Below are 22,461 nucleotides of genomic sequence, written 5' to 3'. Positions count from 1 at the left end.
TGTTGTTTCCATTCTAGAACTTTTTTCGCTACGGTTACCACGGGGATGACATTCAGCATCCTGAAGATACAATTGTGGAATTTCAGTTTGTACCAACTTAAGTTTGATAACGTACAAGAATCTGCTCACTTACAACTCCATCCCCACCCCTTTGTGGATGTCACAGAATTACATCTTTATTCATTGTGTGTCCAAAAACATAAACTAAAAATTATTTTGAGTGCATTCATAGTGTTTCAAAGTACGTAGAAAACAAGGTGTGGAATTATAAGCCAAAGTTACATAATTTCAACTTTTAGAGGAATGATTGCTTTTCTTCAGATTTATGAATCTCTGAAATCATGTAGAAAACCAAGTGCAGTTATAGACTGTTGTGGCCATACTCCTCGTGTTATAACCTGCCGCGGGCTGGCCTGCCCCGAGACCTTAGTTCTCGCACGGCCTCTAGTGACTGTCTCCTGTCCTGTCCTTGCGTCTGCCCTACTCCCGGGAACAAGCAGTTCTTGCAGAAAAGGTCGGTGGTCCCCACCTCCCACAGCGTTTGTCTGTCTGGGAACGTCTTGATCTCCCTCTCGCTTTGCAGCACAATCTTGCCGGATATAGGAGTCACACGTGACGGGCCTGTCTTCGTACACTGTTTTGAATGTGTTGTGCACTTTCTCTGAAACCCAAAGTTTCTGGTGAAAAATCTGCAGATAAGCTTACTGAGGGCCCCTTGGGTGTGATGATTCCCCTCTCTCTCGGTGCTTTCAAGATTCTTGGTCTTCTGGAAGTTTGGTTAGAACTTGTCTCAGAGTGGGTCTGAGTTCATCTTACTTGGCTTTCTTTGGGCTTCATAGGTGTTCACATCTGTGTCTTGTATCACATATGAGATGTTTTCAGTAATTATTTCCCAGATAGTCTCTTGGCCCCTTTCTCTCTTCTTCTTCTGGGACTCCCACTGTGTGTATGCTGGGCTGAGTGGTGGGTCCCACAGGTCTCTCAGTCTCTGTTCATGGTTTTTCGGCTCATTTTCTTTCTGTCCCTCATTTTGGACCATTTCTATTGCCTTGTCTTCAGGTTCACCGATTCTTTCTTTTGCCTGTTCAAGTCTGCCTTGGGCTCTACCCAGGGAATTTTTCACTGACATTATTATATGTGTTGAATTTTCAGCTGTTGAATTTTTTTTTTCCTTTTTCTCTTTATGTTTTCTCTCTTTTTATTGATTCCATCTTGTTCATAATTATTTTCTTGACTTTGAGCATCTTTTAGACTAGTCCTTGTCTAGTAGATCTGACGTCGGGTCTTCTTCGGGGACAGTATCTGTTGTTTGGCAGCCCCCCCCCCCCCCCCCCCCCCGCTTTAAATTGGCCATACTCTGCTGTTACTTTGTGTGCCTTGGGATTTTTGTTGAACACTGGACGTTTTAATCTTCATAATATGGTAATTCTGAAAATCAGATGTCTCCCCCGCTCCAACAATGGATCAGCCTGAGACTCTGTAATGAGCGGAACGGCATTGGAGGTCACCCGGCACACACACGCACGCACACACGCACACACGTGTGCCTAACTGGTCGTCTCGTGAAGATGGCAGGCGGCCAACTCATTGTCTTGAAATGCGGATAAATTGCAACAAAGAATCAATACTTTCTCACAGGAACTGTGTCACCAGGTGACAAGACCGAATCCAAAGAGCGGATGCCTCTCTTTCTACATTTTATTCTAGCTCTTTATTCTGAGAAGGAAGGAAAGACTTCTGTTTTCTTCGACCTGTAGTGCAGGCGTGGGTATGGGCGTTGAGCACAAAGGGCCTGTTGGCATCAAGCCAGAGCAGAGCCTGGACACGGTGCCTCTGGATGGAAGTCGGGCAGCAGTTCTGATGGTCCCTGGAGTGTGAGCTGGGCTCCGGGTGCAGGAGCTGGGGTTATGGGACCCCCAGGTGGAGGGGAGATGGTTGGCCTGGATCATGAGTGTTCGGTCAGTGAGATGCAAACGGGGCCTTTCAGTAGACAATTTAGAGGGAGAGCAGGGAGGGCCTGTAGATGAAATGTGACTTGGAAGACGTGCCCAGAACGGACAAGGCTCGGCTGTAGTGTCTTGAGGGGGCTTTGGGGGGTAGACTCTCAATCAAAGCAAGAAGCGCGAGTGACGGTAGAGTTACAAGGAGGGAGGGCTGTGTGGGACGGGGCACGTGCAGGGTCTTCTCGGGAGGTTGCAGTTGTCTACCAGGTCCTTGTCGTGAGTCACCAAGGTACACGCATGCTGGTGTGGGTTTCTACAACCAGTGTGTTTTGTAAGAGGGCTTTTGAAAAACCTGAAGTCACTGGAATTCATCTGGTAATGAAACTGCTGATGTATCGTTTTACGTGCTTGTTTTTAGGGGTTGCTTTTTAGAAGTTTGGTGTAATTTGCTTTCTTAATTACGTAAAACACATGGTTTCAGAGCGAGCAGTGTAAAATGGGGGGCACTCGGGTGTGGCAGACGTCATCCCCACGTCCCCACCTGCACGTCCCCTCCCTGCCCCACCTGGCTTGTCAGGGGAAGGTGCTGTTCCACGCCCAGCATCTGCATCCCGCTTTCTTCACCTGGCGATGTGCACCCAAGGGATCGTTACCGGTAAAAATGGAGGTCTTTCTCATTCTCTCTCATTCTCTCTCTCCCTCCCTTTCCTTTGTCCCCTCCCTCCATGTCTGCCACCTGGGCCCTGTGTTTTCCTGCTGCTCGTGCTCCTTTGATTCACCGATTCCCAGCCTTTCGTTACCGTAAATAACGTTACGGGGTCATCTGGCACATCGGTCATTTTTTGTTTATCTGTCTTAGGATAGGTTTTGAGAAATGGTGTGAGAGTGGTCAAGGGTAAATCGAATTTTGTAATTTAATGTTTTCTCATGTTAAAATTTGAGAGGGTTGCATGACGATAGACCTTACCTTGGTTTTGACATTTTAACTGTGCTTTTATTACTGAACCTGTTTTATGGTGGCACATCAGATAATTTATTAGCAACATTATGGCGCACGTTCTTGGGATATTTTTGTGTATTTGCATATTCTGTTATCATCAGAACATGAATTGAGGGTGGGAATGGTCAATGCAGGTTTTCTAAAATAAAGCACTAATTAATACTAAGCCTTAATAGGCAAGAACAGCACGTAGGAGGTAAGTGATCAGTTAATGACCTGGATCTTCTCTGCACACTCGTTTGCGAATCAAATAAATGAAGCCTTGTAAGGAGTTTTGTTTCCGTGAATCTCTAGAGGCATCATTTCTGTATCCCACTGTGCTGGAGAATTGTGCTCTTAAAGTACCTGTAACTCCGGAACTTTCTTCTTTCATCCCAAGGTTCGTGTTTTATTCGCACTGACCAGCTCGATGGTGAAACTGACTGGAAGCTGAAGGTGGCGGTGAGCTGCACGCAGAGGCTGCCAGCCTTGGGGGTGAGTGTCCTTGCGCTTCCGGTGCCATTCACGTGTCGTGCTCGCTGCCGGGCAGGAAACAGTTTCTGTGTACCAGCTAGCTTACTGAATGCCCTGACAGTTGTTCAAAATAATTTTATTATTACCAACGAAGGATTGTTGAAAATTACGCCAAAATAGTTTCTGTGGTGTCTTAGCACATGCCCTGCTCGCTTTTCTCTCCTTTTCTCTCACTTTCCCTTTCCTTTTGGTCTTTTACTTTTAAACCCTCTCAGTTGGGTAATCGTGAAGATTGAGAACTTCTGGCGGGTTAAGTGAGTCCATGATTGCTGACTGGCTCCCTAGTGGTCTGGTTGCCATGGTTTTGGCAGACCTCGGAGCCCAGATGAAGTTCGCCTCCTTGTGGAGCCTGGTTCGTGTTGCGCCGTTCTTGTGATGGCGGTGAAGCTTCTTCCCTCGGGAGGAAGGGGCGTGTTGCGGTGTCTCTTGGCCCAGAGAGGAGGAGGAGCACACCCTCAGCACCTCGCATGGTCTCCGCCCAGTGCCCCTCTGTTCCCGGGAGTAGGCAGGGCTGGGATTGGAGGAAACCGTGCCTCTGGATTTCAGCATTTTCAGCCAGGTCTCACAAGTGCTGAGGCTCTCCTAAGCCTGCACACATCTTTTTGTAACAAAACCACAGTTGAGGCCGCTTGGTGCTTCTGCGAGATGTAGTATATATCTGAATGAGAGGAGCTTCGTTCTTCTGACGTGATTTTCTCATAACCAGCGTAGACTAAAGAAAACTTGCGATGGTCCAAGAAAGACCTTTGACTCGGGCAATTGTTGGTCAACGGAAGGGGATTGGGTAGTATAGATTTGGTCACTTTCCTTAGATTGGTCGGGTCTGGAGAGGAATAGCTGCTTGTACTGCGTGTGGTTTCCGGTTACTGACCTTCCCCGTCCTGTGCACACTGGACCTTTTGGGAACTAAATGTGTGTGGCGTGTGTAAAACTTGGAAGTATTTGCTTCTTTAGGTATTTTCGGTTGCCTGTATGTTTGGTGCTCCCTAGGTTGAAATTCATTCTTTTATATGTTTTATCTGTGTCTTCCAAAACCTGTTGTCACGAATGGGCATTTGCTTATTTGTTCTGTCCATTCATTGTCACGTGATAATGCAGGTCATATAATATGTCTGTCATACTTAACCTCTCCTCCTGACTTCCCCCCCCCTCTTTTTTTTTTTTTTTTTTTTTTTTTTTTTTTTTTGGCAGTCCTTTAAAACAAACACGCACACACAACCATTCTTACCCCAAGGGTGCCACAGGAGAGGGTGCGGGTTGCCAGGTTGGCGCTCCACATCTTGGTTTCCTGACTGCTGACTTGGAGAAGGATCCCTCTCATTTCATCAGCTAACATCGTGCACCTCTGTCATGGGTGGGCCAAGTAGGCAGCCCCCAGTATGTGTATTTTTTAAATATATGAACGTGAAGAGGAGGCATGTAAGTACCAATCTTCCTTTCTCAGAGAAATTGTGAAAGGTAGAAGAGGGGTGTGGGCGAAGGAGTGCTTAGGCTTCCGCTCTAGTAGGTCATAGGTCATAGGTCATCTCAGAAGAGCCGTGCCCATATTCCTGTAACCAGAGTGTAATTACTGGTGACCGTGCTTCAAAACACTTAAATAGTGAAGAAAAAAATCTCAGTTTCTTAGAGAAAATTTGGACAGTTCATTGTTTTAATTTGTACGTCTTTGGATACTAATTCAGTTGGAAATTTGCACCACGTGTTCACTAGAAATTTGTCTTTATTTCGTTGTTGGCCCTTCTCTCCTGCCCATTTTTGTGTTGGTGTTTGCCAGTTAGAATTTTATATACACTCATGTGCGTGTAGTATTGAATTGATGAAACCAGATGTATGCAAAGTGTGTGCTGTTTTTAATTCTTCCCTGTTTAGACACGGAAATAGTCTTATATCTCTGGTATCATCTCAGTACATCTTGTGGTCTCCATCGTTCCCCGGGTCAGAAGTTGTTTTGGAAAATTGTCGAGACTACTGTTCTGGATCAGTTTCTCAGTCAGTGCCAGGTGGCGCACCACTCGGATGATTTGTTTCCAGTCTGTTGATTCTCAATGTTCTGGGATGGTTTATTTAAATTCCGTAGGATATGGGGTGAGCTTTGCCCACTCCACGGGGGGCAGGCACAAATGGGAAGCTAGGAAGTCATTAAGTCACAAGTCAGGGATGTATGGGAAAGTGTGCATGCAGAACCCTCCAGCCTGCTTTTCAGTGGCTGTGCCATCAAACACCCCCACCGGCCGTGCATGATTGCTGCGGTTTCTCCACAGCCTTGCTAATATTTGGTGGGGTCATTTATTTTTTTTATTTTTTTGCTTTAGTCATTTCCGTAAGTGTGTAGTGACAGACACCTCATTGTAGTTTGCATTTCCGTAACGGCTAGTAACGTGGAACATTGTTTCATGTGCTCGTTTTCCATCTCCGTATCCTCTTTGGTGAAATGTCTGTGCGTGCCTTTTTAGTGACTTTTGTGTCATTCCCTAGAATGTTCTTTCTACCTGATCACGCCATGTGCAAAGAAGACACTATAGCTCTTTTATGCAAGTGTGCACGTACAGCCTTTTCTTTCTTTTACTTGCGGTATCACACTGGCTGCGATCGCTAATTGCATTGTTGAACGGAAGTGATGAAACCGTACTTCTCTCCGTTCTTGGGGAACACGTAGCTTCTTAACATCATTTGTGATGGTAGTTGTAGGCTTTTTTAAGATTCCCCTTATCGGGCTGTGGAAATTCTTTCTATTCCTAGAACGTCCTGAGACGTTTTATTATGAATGGGTATTGGATTTTTCAGAAGCTTTTCTGTCTGTTGACATGATCATATGGTTTTTCTTTGTTATCTGTTAACACGATGATTGACATGGACTGGAAAAATTTGTATTTTGTTTTGCTTTTGTTGTAATGCCTTTGGTTTGTTACCTAGGGGTGAGCTGGCCTCATAAGATGAGTTGGGAAGTCTTTTTGCCTCCTGTATTTGTTGAAATAGTTGGTGTAAGATTGGTGTCATTCGTTTTTATTATTGGACATATTCAGCCTTGAAACTATCTGAGCTACAAGTTTACTTGGTGGGGAGGTAATTATGAATTGAATTTCTAAAGTAGATAGTAGAGTTAATCAGATTTATTATTCATTGGAAATTTATGTTTGTCGAAGAATTATCTGTTCCATATAAGTGGCCAAATTTAATGGTATAAAATTCAAAATCTGTTACTATTTTTTATTTTTTTAATTTTTATTATTTTTAAAAATACAATTTATTGTCAAGTTGGCTTACATACAACACCCAGTGCTCATCCCAACAAGTGTCCTCCTCAATGCCCATCACCCATTTTTCCCTTCTCTTACACTATTTTTTAGTGGTTGTAGGATCCCCCTTGCATCGTCAATATTGGTAATTTATATCTTTTCTTCCTAGTCAGTCCAGTCTCATCAGAGGCTCATTGATTTTAGTCATATTTCAAAGAACTTGCTTTTGGTGTCTTTGATCATCTTTATTGTTGGTTTATTTTCTGTATTACTTATTTCTTTCTGATATTTATTCCCTTCATTCTCACTTAGTTTGTGTTCAGTTTTTTATTCTTTGTTACCTTCTTAAAGTGGAAGTAAACTTGATTTTTACATTGCTGTTTTCTGTTATAAGCCTTTAGCTGTAACACACCTAAGCGTTACTTAACCTGTATCACACAAATTTTACATACTATATTTTTATTATGTTTTTGTTAAAATGTTTTCTAGGTCTTCTGGGATTTCTTCTCATCCTTTGTTTACTTGGAAACATTGTTTACTTACCTTGTAGTCAGGGATTTTCCTGATGTCCTTTGTAATTTAGTTGTTATTTAACCATGTTATGTTCGTTAAACGCGTTATGTTTTGTCTCAGTCCTTTGGTACAAGTTGGGACTCGTGACATGACCCGGCACGTGCTCTTTCCGGGTACAGATTGTGTCCTGCTGCTCTGTGGATATCCTGTAAGTGCTCATTGGGTCAAGTTGATGGAAACTGTTGTTTAAATGTTGTATATTTTTACTTATTTTCTGCCATTTGTTCTCTTAATTAATGAAACAAGAATTTTAAGATACACTCTTTTTCCTTTGAATTCCATCAGTTGTCTGATGTACTCTGGAGCATCGCTGTTAGGTACACACTCAGAATTATTTCATCTTGTTGGTGAATTGACCTTTTTTCATTATGTGTGATGGTATGCTGTGTTGTGACATCTGCTCTGTCTGATGTTAATATGGTGGTTCTAGTGTTCTTTTGATTGGTGTTTGCATGGCATATCTTTTTCCATGCTTTTATGTTTATAGTGTCTATTTCTTTATATATGGAGTGGGTTTCTTATTAACATAATAGAAGTAGATGTTGCTTTTTTACTTACTGACAGTTGTTGCATTCTTAATGTGTGCATTTACCCTAATAATACTAATAATGGTTGAGGTAAAGGCAATTATCTTGCTGTTTATTTTCTACTTATCCCATCTTTATGTTCCTTTTTTGCGTCTTTAGGTATTATTTTAGATTTTTGTTTACTTACTATTATTGACTTATCAGCTGTAACAGTTGGTTCTATTTGTAGTGGTTGTTCCGTGGTTTCCAGCATGTTCCTCACCCACCAGCGTCTCTCTCCACTGGTGTTATACCAGTTCATCTGTAATTTAAGAAACTTGCACAGTAGACTTCCACTTCCTTCCTCTTGTCTTTTGTGTTACCATGTCATGTGTTTTACTTCTGTGTGTTACAAACCACACAATGAAATGGATATATTTTTGCTTAAAGTAGTCAAGCATGTTAAGAATATAAAACCCATGTTAAAAAATAAAACCCATCTTTTCCACTTTCCTGCACATTTGCCAGTTCCACAGCCCTCTTTCCTGTGTGTGGGTCCAACTTACCATTCAGTGTCATTTTCCTGCAACTCAAAACACTTTTCAATACGTCATGGAGAAGTCTGCTTAACTGTGAGAATTTTTGCTTGAAAAATGTTTTTATTTTACCTTCATTTTTGGGAGACGTTTTTCAAGTTTTTGTTTGACAGTTTTTCTGGTCTCTGTTGTCATCTCGGAGCTGTCTCTGCTCTGCCTCATGGCATACGTCGTTCTGAAACACTCTGCAACCCTTCTGTCTCCTCTTTGTCTTTTCTTCCTCAGGGCGCTCTTTGAGGAATTCGTGAGTGATGCATCTGATTGGTCTTGCTTCGGGTTTGTGGTTTGTGGTTTTTTTCCCCCAATTTCAAAAACTTTTACTCTTTATTTTTCATGCCTTTCTGCCCAACCCCTCTATCTGGGGCCTGAACGACCTGTGTGGGAGACCACTCGTTATTCCCACAGTCCACTGGCACTCTCGTGCTCTTTTCTGTGGCTCGGTTTTGATAGTTTCTGTTGCTCTGTCTTCACATTCACTAATCTTATCTTCTGCAGTATCGAGTGTTCTGTTAAGGCTGTCCAGCGAATTATTTATTCCAAATATTCTATTTTTAATATCTGGAAGTTCCAGGTGGTTCTCTTCTTTTTGTTATTGCTTAAATAGCTTTTTTTCCCTCTCTCCCGATATGTTTTTAGTTTCATTTAAATCACTCAGCAGTTTCTAACACTTATTCTTTATCCATTGTCTCTGTTGTTTCCTGGTATGTTTCTAGTTTTCATTTTTACTCCTTGTTACAGGTCACAATTTCCTGCCTCTTTGCATGTCTGATAATTTTATAATGGATGCTGGATATAATAAATGTCATATTTTTTTCTTTTTTCAAAACCATTGATTTTATTTTCTTAGTTTAGCAGCCTGTGAATAAACTTGATCTTTTCAAGGCTTGTTAAACTTTCCCGGGGTGGACCTCGAATCGCCTTTATTGCGATGCTGGTATAATCCTACTACAAGGGCCTGGTCTTTCTGGGATAACCATGAAAATTCTTGGTTGTTCACAGATGCCTCTGAGTGGCTGGCTGGTCAGACTTGGTCTGTCCCCCAATCTGTGTCATCTCTGGGGCTGGTTCTGGCTAGGGCTCTCTGGGTGCGCTCTGCCTGGCCAGAGCTCCCTCCCCCCAGCCAGGCGAGCGGTGGCACCAGCGGTGCACTCCATGAGCTCAGCGCAGGGGCCTCTGGTCCTTTCCACCTCGTCTCCCTCTCGGGGTTTTGCAGATGCTAACTGCCCTGCCCCCCTGAGCTCCGGTCTCTGTCCTTAAATTTAAGAAGACTACCTTTGTGGGCTTGGCGTCCCCTTCACTTTGTGGGGGTGGAAAACTCCACTTATGCAGGAAGCTGGCCACCCAGGGGTGCTTCCGGAAGCATTGCGTCCCATGTCTGAAAACAGCTGTTTCTCATTATTTTGTTCATTTCCCCGATGTTTTTGGTGGGAGGGCAAGTCTCATACCAGTTACAGCAACATAGCTTATAGAAGTCCTTGATTAATTATTAATGAGAGATATAAATGCCTTGTGGACTAACTGATCTATGTGACATTTCAGATTATAGTCAGGGGCCCCTGGGCGGCTCAGTAGCTTAAGCATCCAGCTTCAGCTCAGGTCATGATCTCACGGTTTGTGAGTTTGAGCCCCGCGTTGGGCTCTGTGCTGACAGCTCGGAACCTGGAGCCTGCTTCGAATTCAGTGTCTCCCTCTCCGCCCCTAACCCACTTGTGCTGTCTCTTTCTCTCAAAAATAAATGAACCTAAAAAAATTTTTTTTAAAGAATTCAAATTATAATTAAAACATGGGTCATCAAGCATAAAATTTTAAAACACCAAATTAATGGGTCTTTGTTTTGGGTGGATTTCCTCATTGTAGGGACAGACATGCCAGGAGGACGGGCCCTGGAGCGCACACGCGTGGGGCCACCCTCCTGCCTCACGGCTTCCAGGCCAGCCGGCCCTTTCTCTTAGCGCTCGTTGCGGAAAAGAAATGGAGATTAATTTTTGCTGCTTATGACAGTAATGTCATTGAAAATAATATATAGATCATAAAAAGGATAGAAAACTATCATAATTTTACTCGTTAATGTTGGCTGCCGTTCACATTTGGGTAGAAGTTACTCCCGACAGCCCCCCTTCTGTCCCTTCGCCTCACCACGCCCTTGGGTGGTTGGATAGCTCTGCACGTACTTTCTTCTCTTGGGATATTCATTCCACGGTATGTTTTGTGTCTCCTTTTTATGATAGAACACGTGTGTCTCTGCAAGTGCTCAGGGCTGCGTGGTGCTTGACACATTCTAACTTCAGTGACCAGCCTGGTGTGTATTGGTGAATACGAAAGTTAGCACTTGGACGTTTTATAAACAGTGTTAGAAATCAAAAGACAGACGTATCTGAAGGATTTTGGTCCTTTTGCCAAGACGTCCCCGCAGACGGCAGCGGTGTGTGCGTTTCCTGTGTATCAGTCCGTCGGTTGACCAGTCTTCTCCCATCTGATGACTGGAAATGGCATTTTGTTCAAATTTAGGTTTATCTTTTATAAGTTTGTGCTGTGATATCTGCCTCTTTTCTGTTGTATGTTTTTAGAGGTCTTTGTGTGCAGCTTGTGAAGCATTTGCATCAGTTTCCACTCTGCTTAAGTCTCGTCCATGTTTTTCATTTATGGTTTCTTTTGTCCCTTCGAAAGTCTACTGTATCTGTAGAGTGGCCTGCTGGTAATGCAAAAGTGATTCTTTTCTTTCTTTCTTTTTTTTTAAAGTGGTTCTTTTTTAAAATGGCTACTTATCCAACAGGCTTTGGTGCTGATGACCACACGTGACACGGTCACGGTGCTCGTTATCACACGTGACATGGCCGTGGTGCTGGTTATCATGTGTGACATGGCCGCCATGCTGATTATCGCACGTGACGCGGCCGCGGTGCCGGTCATCACACGTGACGTGGCCACGGTGCTCGTTATCGCACGTGACCCGGCCGCGGTGCCGATCATCACACGTGATGTGGCCACGGTGCTCATTATCACATGTGACACGGCTGTTGTGCTCATTATTACACGTGGCATGGCCACCACGGCTGCCGTTCCGATTATCGCACGTGACACAGCCGTGGTCATCACTCTTGTTACAGTGACAGTCTTATTGCAGCGGCAAATATGTCCAGTTGGCATGCTGTATACCTTGACTTTGGATGATGTTATATGTTAGTTATGTTTCAAATAAAAACAGTTTTTAAAAATAAAATGGTTATTGAGGCACCTGATGGCTCAGTCGGTTAAGCGTCCGACTTTGGCTCAGGTCATGATCTCACCGTTCGTGAGTTCGAGCCCCGTGTCGGGCTCTGTGCTGATGGCTCGGAGCCTGGAGCTGCTTCCGATTCTGTGTCTCCCTTTCTCTCTGCCCCTCCCGTGCTCATGCTCTGTCTCTCTCTGTCTCTCAAAAATGAATAAACGTGAAAAAAAAATAAATTGGTTACTGCCTTCGGTTTTATGCTTTGAATGTTTCTACTCCATGATTCTATTTTCAATTTAAAGACGATTCCCGCTTTACACATCAAATCTCCTATCCTGCTAGCATTTATTTTGAGTCAAGCTGCGAGTGGGAAATCAGACTTAAGGAAACAACTTGTTGACCAACGGCAGCAGTGCCGTGTACTGAATAGCTCGCTATTTTTGCAGACATGTAAAATTGCCCTCACTCCGTCTCCAAGCTTTCCATCCCCGCGTCAGCATAGCAGCGCGCCCGTCGCTCCCTACCTTGGCCAGGTGCGTTGTTGCCAATGTCGCCTTCCAGTCTGCTTCTCGAGTTCTCGCTTTACAGTGCCTTTTGCCACGTAAATATTTTAAGCTTCCCATGGTAAATACGGAAACATGTTTTCCTCTATGCTTGTGGAGGCTCGGTTGTGATCAGAAGGCTGTCTTCCCGACTTGGTGCCTGTGAGCGGACAGCGATGCTTGTCGTTAGCACTGGCGGTGTCATACCTCCTCAGGCGTTCCCTGCACGTAGCCTCACAGAGAAGGGAGTTGGATCCCATCCCGAAATCTGCGTGGCTACAGGATTGTTGTTAGAGGGAGTGTCAGACGCGTTGCTTGGTGTCACGTGCTGTGAAAAGGCCCGGTCTTGCTGGGCCGGGGCCTGGAAATTCGCCCTGCGGTCTCCTCCTTTCTCAGCTTTTTCCCGGGCTCGCTCAGACTCCCCTGTTTTCTGTCTGCTTTGCTGTGCTTTTCTTCAATGTGGCAAAAGACAGCTGGTCCGTCACCTTATTACTTAGGACATCTAGCTTACGCTTCTCATACTGTTTGCTAAAATGGATTCGTTTCTGTCACGAGATGTTCTTGCGGCTTGTTGACTTTCTGATGCGATTCGAGCCGATTGCTTGGCGGGTGCCGCTATTTCTCCGTTGAGCGTTCCTCTTGTTTTGTAGCCTGCGTCCTCCGTAAACTCTCCAGGGTTAAGTGGGGGAGAAGCAGATCGCGAATGCCAACCGACCGGGAGGGATTTCTGTTTGCTGCCTGGCCCGCGTGGGGGCCCCACCCCGAGTCTTGCCGGCTGAGTCTCCTTCGCAAGAATTCTCGAGTCACCCGCGTGGATGGTTGGGAACGCCTGCGCTAAATACTCATTTGTAGCGGCCTTAATTTTGCTAAGTGAGGTAGAAAGAAAAGTGTGAAGTTAGAACCTGTATTAGACAGAACGTGCCTGAAAGCAAAGCCAAACGTAAGGCAAACAAACGAGGGTACCTGGGGTACTGGTGTTAACGCAGAATTCTAGGAAAGCGGATGAGCCGTGACGGAGGCCAGGGGCGGAATCGCCAGCCCTGCAGAGGGTGTGATGGGGCGATGGCATGGGCGTGTAGGCGGTTAAAGGGCACACGGGTGCACGCGTGCACTCGGGAGAGTGAGCTTCCCCAGGTTCAACAGACTCTCACGCGAATTTGCCGGGCAGGTGAGGAGGGGCTCTCCTTCTGGCCGTTGGCAGTTCTGTGTGTAAGTCGTGTGTCGGGAGAGGAGTTAAAATCCTATCGTGTCCACATCTGTACCTTTGCCTGTCCCGTGTGCCGTGATCCACGGGAGGTGACATTTTGTTACGCTCAAGATCACAAGGATGTGCTCCTCATTTTTATCAGTGACACACGGGTATACATTTCAAGGGCAGTTACAGAGTTGTAGCATGCGGTTCAGATAATGCTAATTTTAAAATTTTATGGTTGATGCACTTTGATAGAGAGTGTGATTAAGCATTTAAGTAAAGTAACGGTGTAGTAAAATGAAAGCATTTGGAGTTCTGTTATGACCGTAAAACCAAAAAGCAGTATATCCTAGAAAAAAGGAAAGCTTAACTGAATTTCTGGTATATCAATCAGTTTAAATTTGTAGCTTCGTATAATTTGCAATATTTGTATAGATTTTTTTTTTCATAGGGAAAAAGCTCTAGTTTCATTATGGATTCAGGCAAGACAATTTGGTTTTTCCATTAATAGCTTCCCCATTAACACACTTCCCCTGACTGCCACTCACTTTGACTTTTCTGTGTCTAACGTGATGGATTTGGGGTATGCGATGTCATCACGGTTTGTGACACCCGTCAGTCGAGCATCCTGACACTAAGAAGAAGTGACCCTGCAAACCTTAGAGCTTTTCTTGCAGAACTGAGGACACCGCCAAGAATAACCTGTCTGGTTCTGTCGTATCCCCTGGTCACCTGATGTGATCAGACAATTACGGTTTGAACAGGCCGTTTCGCCTTAGCCGTGCTGCCAGCCCTGCATAGGCAGGGTCTCTTCTCGCGGCCGCACAGGCGTCTAGAAGGCGTGCTTCAGGCGCCCATACACATTCGGGAAACATGTTTCTGGCTTTTGCGATCAGGCGGATTTATTAACAACAACGAGGTCACAATAAATCATGACTTGCTGATTTATTCCAAAAGATCTATGTAGCAGTAAACAACACCATTTACATTTAATTAGTTTTATTGAACGAAAGGCAATTTTATTTGTAATGAACCACATGTTATGATTAAGGATGTATTTTAATGACCTTTAAGTAATGCGAACAAATGTTGCCCTTGACCTAATAGCAGAGGCTTTCCTACATTATTGAAAACTTCAGAATGATTTTTAAATTATCGTGAAAAGCTTCGAATGACATTCTCATTATTGTGCCATTATTCAGTCATTTGATGTCTAATGTACTAGATGAAAGGCATTCCTCTGAATGTTCATGTGCATGTAGAAGTGAGGATTGTTGCTGGGGTTGCTCTCGATCTCCATGTATCAGAAGGTAGTCTGTTGTACGCGAGCTTCATGTTTTGAAAAATATTTCCACAGCGTAATGCTGAAATGAGGAAGGATTCCCAGATGCGCCTTCTCCCAGGAGCCGCTTGGCTGCTTGCTAGGCATTCTTGTCGTATCTCCCTAAGTCTACAATTGTGACACGATGTGTTTTTTCTTGTGCAAACCAGCTTGACTTAATTAACTTGAAAATAACTTTCTATTAGTTAACGTATACTCTAAGCTGCAGTAGCCGACCCGCTGTGGTGAGCTGCTGTGCTCACCCTTCATCCAGCGGAGCATCTCTGTTCTCTAGAAACGCGAAAATTCATCGGTGCGTGTTTTCCAGGCCCTGATGAAGGTATGTGAGTGAGCTTTCCCAGGTTCGGCAGACTCTCAGAAGAAGTTACAGGGCAGGAGAGGAAGGGGTCTCCTGCCCCGTTGGCAGTTCTGCACCGACAGGGGCCGCCCTCGGCGTCACGGGCAGAAGTGGCAGCTGTGGCGTAGTCATGTCCCCCTCAACCCTGGGGTCCGGCTCCAGGGTGTCTCTTGAACTCTGCAGTTGCAAGGGTATTTTCCGCGGAGGACCGTTTTGGTAACATTCTCAGAGTCGTTTTGGGAGGTTCAGTCATGAGTCTCATCCCTCCGGGTGTGTTTGGAAGTGTCTCATTCCATCTAGCAAGCAAATCCCTTTCTGCCCCTGAGATCTAGAGTGGTTTCAGCTTCCCGAACCGATACACCACAAATTAGAAGAGAGAGGTTTTTCCCCCTCACTCACCAGCCCAGAGGTCGGTGGTCCGAGGCTGAGAGGGCAGCTCTGTCGTCATTGACATGTGACCCTCACCTGTGTCCCACGTGACTGCTCCCCTCCAGCCTCGCCAGCAGGAGGGGAGGGCAGGGGTGGGGAGAGGGCCTGTGGGCCTTACGGCACACACCCACCCCTGCTCCTTGTGCTCTGCCCCACGTGGTGAGAGCTGGAAAGAGGGGTGAGGGAGGGAGGGAGGGTTCTTCAGTGGCGCCATGTCCCCAGCGAAAGCCTGAAAGTCCTGTCTTTAACAGGAGTCTCCGCCACACCGTCTCTTCCTTCTGTTTTCTGGTGAGTTTCTCTGAGTTGCTGTCGTACTTCCTACTGGGCCATGTGCACCGACACTTCCCAGTTAGCTCTCTCGGAGGATTTTGCTGCCCTTAGAACAGGATGCTCCCTCTGGAGTTGTTATGGTTACCACTTTTATTAGAATCAGTTCTTTCACACTTGTTGTTCAAGTAACTCTAGGCTGCTTGAAGACTTGTGTGCTCCCCACTCACCTGGGTTGAAATTAAAGTAGGAGATAAATGTAAGCAGCAAAATAATACGTTTTCTAGAAATGAAAGAAGCCATAACATTTTAGACTGTTGCTTGTTTTTTGCTAAAGAATATTTTCTTTCTTTTCTTTTCCTTTTTTTTTTTTTTTTTTACATTTATTTATTTTTGAGAGACAGAGAGACAGAGCACTAGTCGGGGAGGGATACAGAGAGAGGGAGACACAGAATCCGAAGCAGGCTCCAGGCTCTGAGCCGTCAGCACAGAGCCCGACGCAGGGCACAAACACACCAACTGTGAGATCATGACCTGAGCTGAAGTCAGACGCTTAACTGACTGAGCCACCTAGATGCCCCAAGAATATTTTCTTTAAGCCCGCCAGTTGGGGCTCCTACTGGGAGAGGAGAGCTGACAAGCCTAGCTTAACTAGGTCTTCCGGGAAGAGAAGAGAGTAAATACGAATCTCTAATATATATATATTTTTTTCAACGTTATTTTTATTTTTATTTTTATTTATTTTTGGGACAGAGAGAGACAGAGCATGAACGGGGGAGGGGCAGAGAGAGAGGGAGACACAGAATCGGAAACAGGCTCCAGGCTCCGAGCCATCAGCCCAGAGCCTGACGCGGGGCTCGAACTCACGGACCGCGAGATCGTGACCTGGCTGAAGTCGGACGCTTAACCGACTGCGCCACCCAGGCGCCCCGAATCTCTAATATATTTTAAGAAATCTGAGAGGATACCACAGTCTGAACAGAAGCTGCCAAAAAAGACCAAGTGGAAAGTGAGACCACTTAGAATGACATGACAGCTGAAGTAGAAGCAGGCAGACAGGACTGGAAGGTGAATTGTTCTGTGTCTCTGAGTGAGAAGGCCAGAGATGAGAAACACCCCTCGGTGACTGTCGTTTCTCCTTGGTCCTTGTGCTGCCTGCGGTCATCTTGCATGTGTGTTTTCTGTGATGTTGAGGCCAAGTCAGCAGGCAGTAAATTGCACATAATGAAACTGCACACACTTGCACCTGTGAGGCCATCACCACAGGCCAGAAAGCAAGTCCATAGCCCTCGTGACTGTCTGCCATCACCGGCCGCCCTCGTCCGCGTCCATGCTTTCAGTCTGGTCCGCCCTCACGCGGCTTCTCGTCCGCCCGCCTCTGTCTGCAGACAGTCTGTCCTTACATCAAATGGAAATTCCTTCTATTTTCCACCAATAAATGAACAGTGTTACCCGTCTTGGTATTTACGTCCCCTCCCTCTGATCGGTTACGATGTTCAAGAATTGTTTCTTCTCCTGTGGAAGGATGATTCTTCCACCACTTTGGCCACCACTGCTCTTCAGAGACCTTGGCCGGCAGTCCCCCCCTCCCTCTCCTTTCCTGACCCTCCCTCACGGGCCGGGCAGCCGTGTCTCAGTTTTAGTTTAGGTGAATGTATTTACAATTGTTTTGTTTTATCTATTGGATTTTCATTCAGCTCTTTCTCTTTTCCTACTCGCTGGAGATTGCAATACACACGTAACTAAAAGTGTCTTGTAAAAAGGTAAAATTGTGTCACCTGACATAAAGTGTGAGAACTCACCCTGTCCTTTCTTCTGAAAGTGTATTGTGCCTTTTCTGCACGCATCTACATTCATATGCATTCATATACTTTTTATATGCATTATATCTGCACGTAAGCTGTTCCAATGTTTCACTTGTATTTTAAAGAAATATGAAGTGGAAAAACAGCATTTTTGTTTTCCTTTTGCTGTTTATCATTTCTGTTCTTCACCGTTCCTTCCAAAAGGCTGAGTTTCTACTGCATAACATTTCCCTGCCGCCTAAACAGTTCCCTTCTGTTAATATTTCTTGTAGTGTATGTCTGCTGATAGTGAAGTCTCATTTTCATTGATCTGAAATCTCTTTATTTCAGCTGTTTCGGTAAAAGATATTTTGGCTGAATGTGGAATTCTGGGTTGACCTGTGTTTTTCCTTGTAGCACTTTAAATATTTTGTTCCACTGTCTCCTGCTTCCATTATTTCTAATGAGAAATCAGCATTACTTTGATCGTTGTTCCTGTGTGTAATATGTCATTTTTCTCTATGGATTTGTGAGATTTTCCTTTCTTTGTTTTTTTGGCAGCGTGTCTTTGTTTTTTGATGTTGTTGTTAGTGTTGTTGTTATTGTTTTTTTTGTTTTGTTTTGTTTTGTTTTTAAATCTGTGTAGGGTTTTTCTCGGCTTCTTTAATCTGTCTGGGCTGTTAACATATTTAGCATGTTTCTAGTCATTACTTCTTCATAGGTTTCCTTCGTTCTTTCTCCACTCCTCCCAGGATCCCAGGCATAAGCATGTTAGACCTCTTGATATTCTGCCAGTGGTGCTGTGACCATATTCTTTTCTAGATCTTTTTCCTTTGTGTCTTCAGAGTCATTATCCCTTGATCTCTCCCTGAATTGACTGATTCTGTTCTGTCATCCCCAATCTGCTAAGCCCATCTAATAAACTTATTTCAGGTGTCGTATGTTTTTAATTCTAGAATTTCCATTTGGTTCTTTTTCCTTAAATGTAATTTTTGTGTGTGTGCTTTGGTTTCACATTGATTATTGTTTAGGAGAATATTTTTCTTTAAGTCTTTGATATGTTATAATTGCTGTGAAATTCTCATCTCTTAATTCTGATCTGGTCATCTCAGAATTAATCCTTTTTTTTTTTTTTTTTTTTTTTTAAGTTTACTTATTTATTTTGAGAGAGAGAGAGGGTGCTAGTGGGGGAGGGGCAGAGAGAGAGGGAAAGAGAATCCCAAGCATGCTCCGTGCTTCTCACGAACTGTGAGATCGTGACCTGAGCTGAAGTCAAGAGTTGGATGCTTAACTGACTGAGCCACCCAGGTGTCCCAGAATTAGTCTGTTGATTGAATTCTTTGCTGAATACAGACCTTGTGTTCTTTTTTTTTTTTTTTTTTTAATGTTTTTATTTATTTTTGAGACAGAGAGAGACAGAACATGAGCAGAGAAGGGGCAGAGAGAGAGGGAGACACAGAATCTGAAGCAGGCTCCAGGCTCGGAGCTGTCAGCACAGAGCCCGACGCGAGGCTCGAACTCACGCACTGCGAGAACATGACCTGAGCCGAAGTCGGACGCTCAACCGACTGAGCCACCCAGGCGCCCCAGACCTTGTGTTCTTGTGTCTTCATAGGTCTAGAAATTTGGATTCTTTCTTCTGCATCCAAATGCAGAAGATTGCATTTGGATTCCGCATCCAAATGCAGAGATTCTGGATGGTCTTATGTCCTTCTGAAGAGTGCTGTGTTTTGTGTTTAGTTTTGTTTTAAATGGTAGTTAACTTGGTTGAAGTCGAACTCTGAACTCTATCTTTCCTGAAGTTGGGGGCTGCTGGAAACCCACCCCGAGTGTGGGCTGTGTGGGGTCAGGATGAGACGATGCCAGAAGTCAGGGCCCCTTTGAGGCACTCTCCTGTCTCAGGTCCCTGTCTGCACCATCACTCTTCAGCTGCTGCGGTTGCCCAGTCTTTGACCTCTGTCTCTTTTGGCTAGTCTGTGGTTTTCTGTCTAGATACGGCAGCCACGCTAAAACGTTGGTTCTGAGACAAACCCAAAATAAAACAGGTAACAAAAGATGAATACCAGAACTCAAACAATGGGAAACTCCCGACCTTCAAGACCACCCCCAATTTTTTTATGGTTATTTATTTATTTTGAGAGTGAGTGAACACGAGTGGTGAAAGGGTAGCAGGGGAGGGAGAGAGAGAACACCACACAGGCTCCCACTGTCAGCACAGAGCCCAGCATGGGGCCCGCCCTCACGATCTGTGAGATTATGACCTGAGCTGAAATCAAGAGTCAGATGCTTAACCGACTGAGCCACCCAGGTGCCTCAAGACCACCCCCAGTTGTTGTTTTTTTTTAATGGTATTTTTTTTCACTTTTAATTTTATTTTTTATTTTTTAAAATGTATATCCACGTTAGTTAGCATGTAGTGCAACAGTGACTTCAGGAGTAGATTCCTTAATGCCCCTCCCCCACTTAGCCCATCCCCCCTCCCCGAACCCCTCCCATAACCCTCAGTTTGTTCTCCATATTTATGAGTCTCTTCTGTTTTGTTCCCCTCCCTGTTTTTATATTATTTTTGTTTCCCTTCCCTTATGTTCATCTGTTTTGTCTCTTAAAGTCCTCATATGAGCGAAGTCCTATGATTTTTGTCTTTCTCTAATTTCACTTAGCATAACACCCTCCAGTTCCATCCACGTAGTTGCAAATGGCAAGATTTCATTCTTTTTGATGGCCGAGTAATACTCCACTGTATATGTGTGTGTGTGTGTGTATATATATATCCATTCATCCATCGGTGGACATTTGGGCTCTTTCCACACTTTGGCTATTGTCAGTAGTGCTGCTGTAAACATGGGAAGACCACCCCCAGTTTTTTTTTTTTTTTTTTTAATTTTTTTTTTCAACATTTTTTATTTATTTTTGGGACAGAGAGAGACAGAGCATGAACGGGGGAGGGGCAGAGAGAGAGGGAGACACAGAATCGGAAACAGGCTCCAGGCTCCGAGCCATCAGCCCAGAGCCTGACGCGGGGCTCGAACTCACGGACCGCGAGATCGTGACCTGGCTGAAGTCGGACGCTTAACCGACTGCACCACCCAGGCGCCCCGACCACCCCCAGTTTTAATGATTCCCTAGGAGGACCCCCAGGACTCAGCACACAGTCCTCCTCATGACCACGATTTATTCCAGCTAAAGGACACGGGCGCAGACAGCCAGCTGAAGGACTCGTGGGGCGAATCTGGAGGAAGCAACATGCGGGTTCCAGAGCCCCTCCCAGTGGCCTCACGCGGGGTGGGCTGCACACCCCAGCAGCACGTTGGGAGAACACGTGTGAAACGGCCCTATCAGGCGAGCACAGTGGGGACTCACGGAGGCATGTGCCCAGATGCCAGACTCCCGGAGGGAAGCAGGTGTTCGGCATGAACCGGGTTTCCTGAACTCGGGAGGTTCTCATCTGGGAGTGGTGGGGACCGGCCTGAAAGGCACGTTGCCAGACCCCACCCAGCCTTGTGTGCGAGCAGGCCTTTCCCAAGTCGGCTGTGTTCCTGTCTCGGCTCAGCCCACCCCCTCGGCCGTGGTGTCCTTCCGGGAGGAGTGCCAGCCATATCGCCCTTGAACCTCACGCAGCAGGGGGAGAGCAGCCGGCTCCCTCGAGAGGCCTGGCCGCGGCCTCTAGAGCCACGCAGTCCACCGTTCGCACCGCGTCTGAGTGGGAGACCCCAGCAGCCGCTGCTCTAGGTCCCGCAGCCCCTTTGAATCTCAAATGCCAGTCTCTGGCAGCGGGAGGGGAGGGCCTGCCAACAGCTGTGGGCGGCAGCTGTGACCTTACCCTCCCCCGTGCTCCTGCCTGGTGTCAGGGCCTCTGCTGGGCCACCTGCAGGCCTCATGTCGCCTGCCCAGACTTTGAGCCGGAAGGGTTTTATGCAGGAGGCACAAAGCATTTTTTACAGGAACTTTTTTTTTTTTTTACATTTATTTCTTTTTGAGAGACAGATCGTGAGCAGGGGAGGGGCAGAGAGAGAGGGAGACACAGAATCAGAAGCAGGCTCCAGACTCCAAGCCGTCAGCACAGAGCCCGACGCGGGGCTCCAACCCACGAACCGTGAGGTCATGACCTGAGCCGAAGTCGGACGCTCAACCGACTGAGCCACCCAGGCGCCCCAGGAAAATATTTTCATACAGCTTAATCCTGAAGACACGTTGTGTTTAGGAATTGGCCAAGAGGAAATCTGAATCTTCAAACCTTTTTACAGTGCCTTTACATGCCCCCCGCTCCCCCTTCTGTCTCGATCTTTTACTGGGGAGTGGCCCAGAAGAGACCATTCCCTTTCTGGGACAGTGGCACTTAGTAATCAGACCACCTTACTCTAATGTGCACGTGCAGGGAGGTGAGGGAAGTGGGGTCAGGCTCATGGTCCTCCGTTGCAGACCATGGCTGATCTGGAACGCCAACCACAGGTCAGCAGCGGTGAGATGTTCCCGAGACAGATGGGGCCGTGGAGGGGTCACCAGGAGGGGTGGGCCGTCCTCTGGGAGCTTGGGCAGGGGTCACACGTTGGTACCAGAAGCATCTTGATTCCACGTGGCCCGCCAGAGCACCGGCCCTTGATCGTGGGCAGCTCAGGCGACCCCGGCCCAGCCCACGCCCAGGTGGTTTCTGTGGTTAACATCCCTCCCAAGGGTCTGAATTCTTGCACCGGCTGCAGCTCCAGGCTGTGTTTGCGAGCCTCTGCCTGCATTCGGCGTGGCACTGCTCGTGCCATGGTCGGAACAGCCCTGGCGGACAGCGTCACATCCAGCTTGGAGTCCGGTGCAGGCACGTGGGGTCTGTGAGTCCAGGCTTCAAATGATGCGACTTCCCGGCCGGGCCGTGAGAGCTGTGCTGCAGACCCGGCATCGGCCCTGCTCCGAGGACAGTTTGAGGGCAAGGTGGAGGTGCGCAGCAGGGGTCCCTCCGGCCTCCCTCCGTGGGGTCCCATCGGGAAGCCCACCCTGGTCAAAG

General features: G+C 46.0%; 1 protein-coding gene across 12 annotated transcripts in view; it reads left to right on the top strand.

The window, feature by feature from the left end:
* The window catches only part of ATP9B (ATPase phospholipid transporting 9B (putative)), a 254,172-nt gene that overhangs the window by 90,853 nt on the left and 140,858 nt on the right, over positions 1 to 22,461 (top strand). For all 12 annotated transcript variants that reach the window (XM_058691769.1, XM_058691763.1, XM_058691764.1 and 9 more), the window contains one exon: positions 3,323 to 3,417. In XM_058691769.1, the coding sequence (XP_058547752.1) occupies positions 3,323 to 3,417 (95 nt within the window). The remainder of the gene's footprint in view (positions 1 to 3,322; positions 3,418 to 22,461) is intronic.

This window comes from Neofelis nebulosa, chromosome 11, assembly GCF_028018385.1.
Source record: "Neofelis nebulosa isolate mNeoNeb1 chromosome 11, mNeoNeb1.pri, whole genome shotgun sequence".
Taxonomy (NCBI): domain Eukaryota; kingdom Metazoa; phylum Chordata; class Mammalia; order Carnivora; family Felidae; genus Neofelis; species Neofelis nebulosa.
The sequence above is the reverse complement of the archived record's forward strand: the minus strand, read 5'-3'. Positions and strand labels throughout refer to the sequence as shown.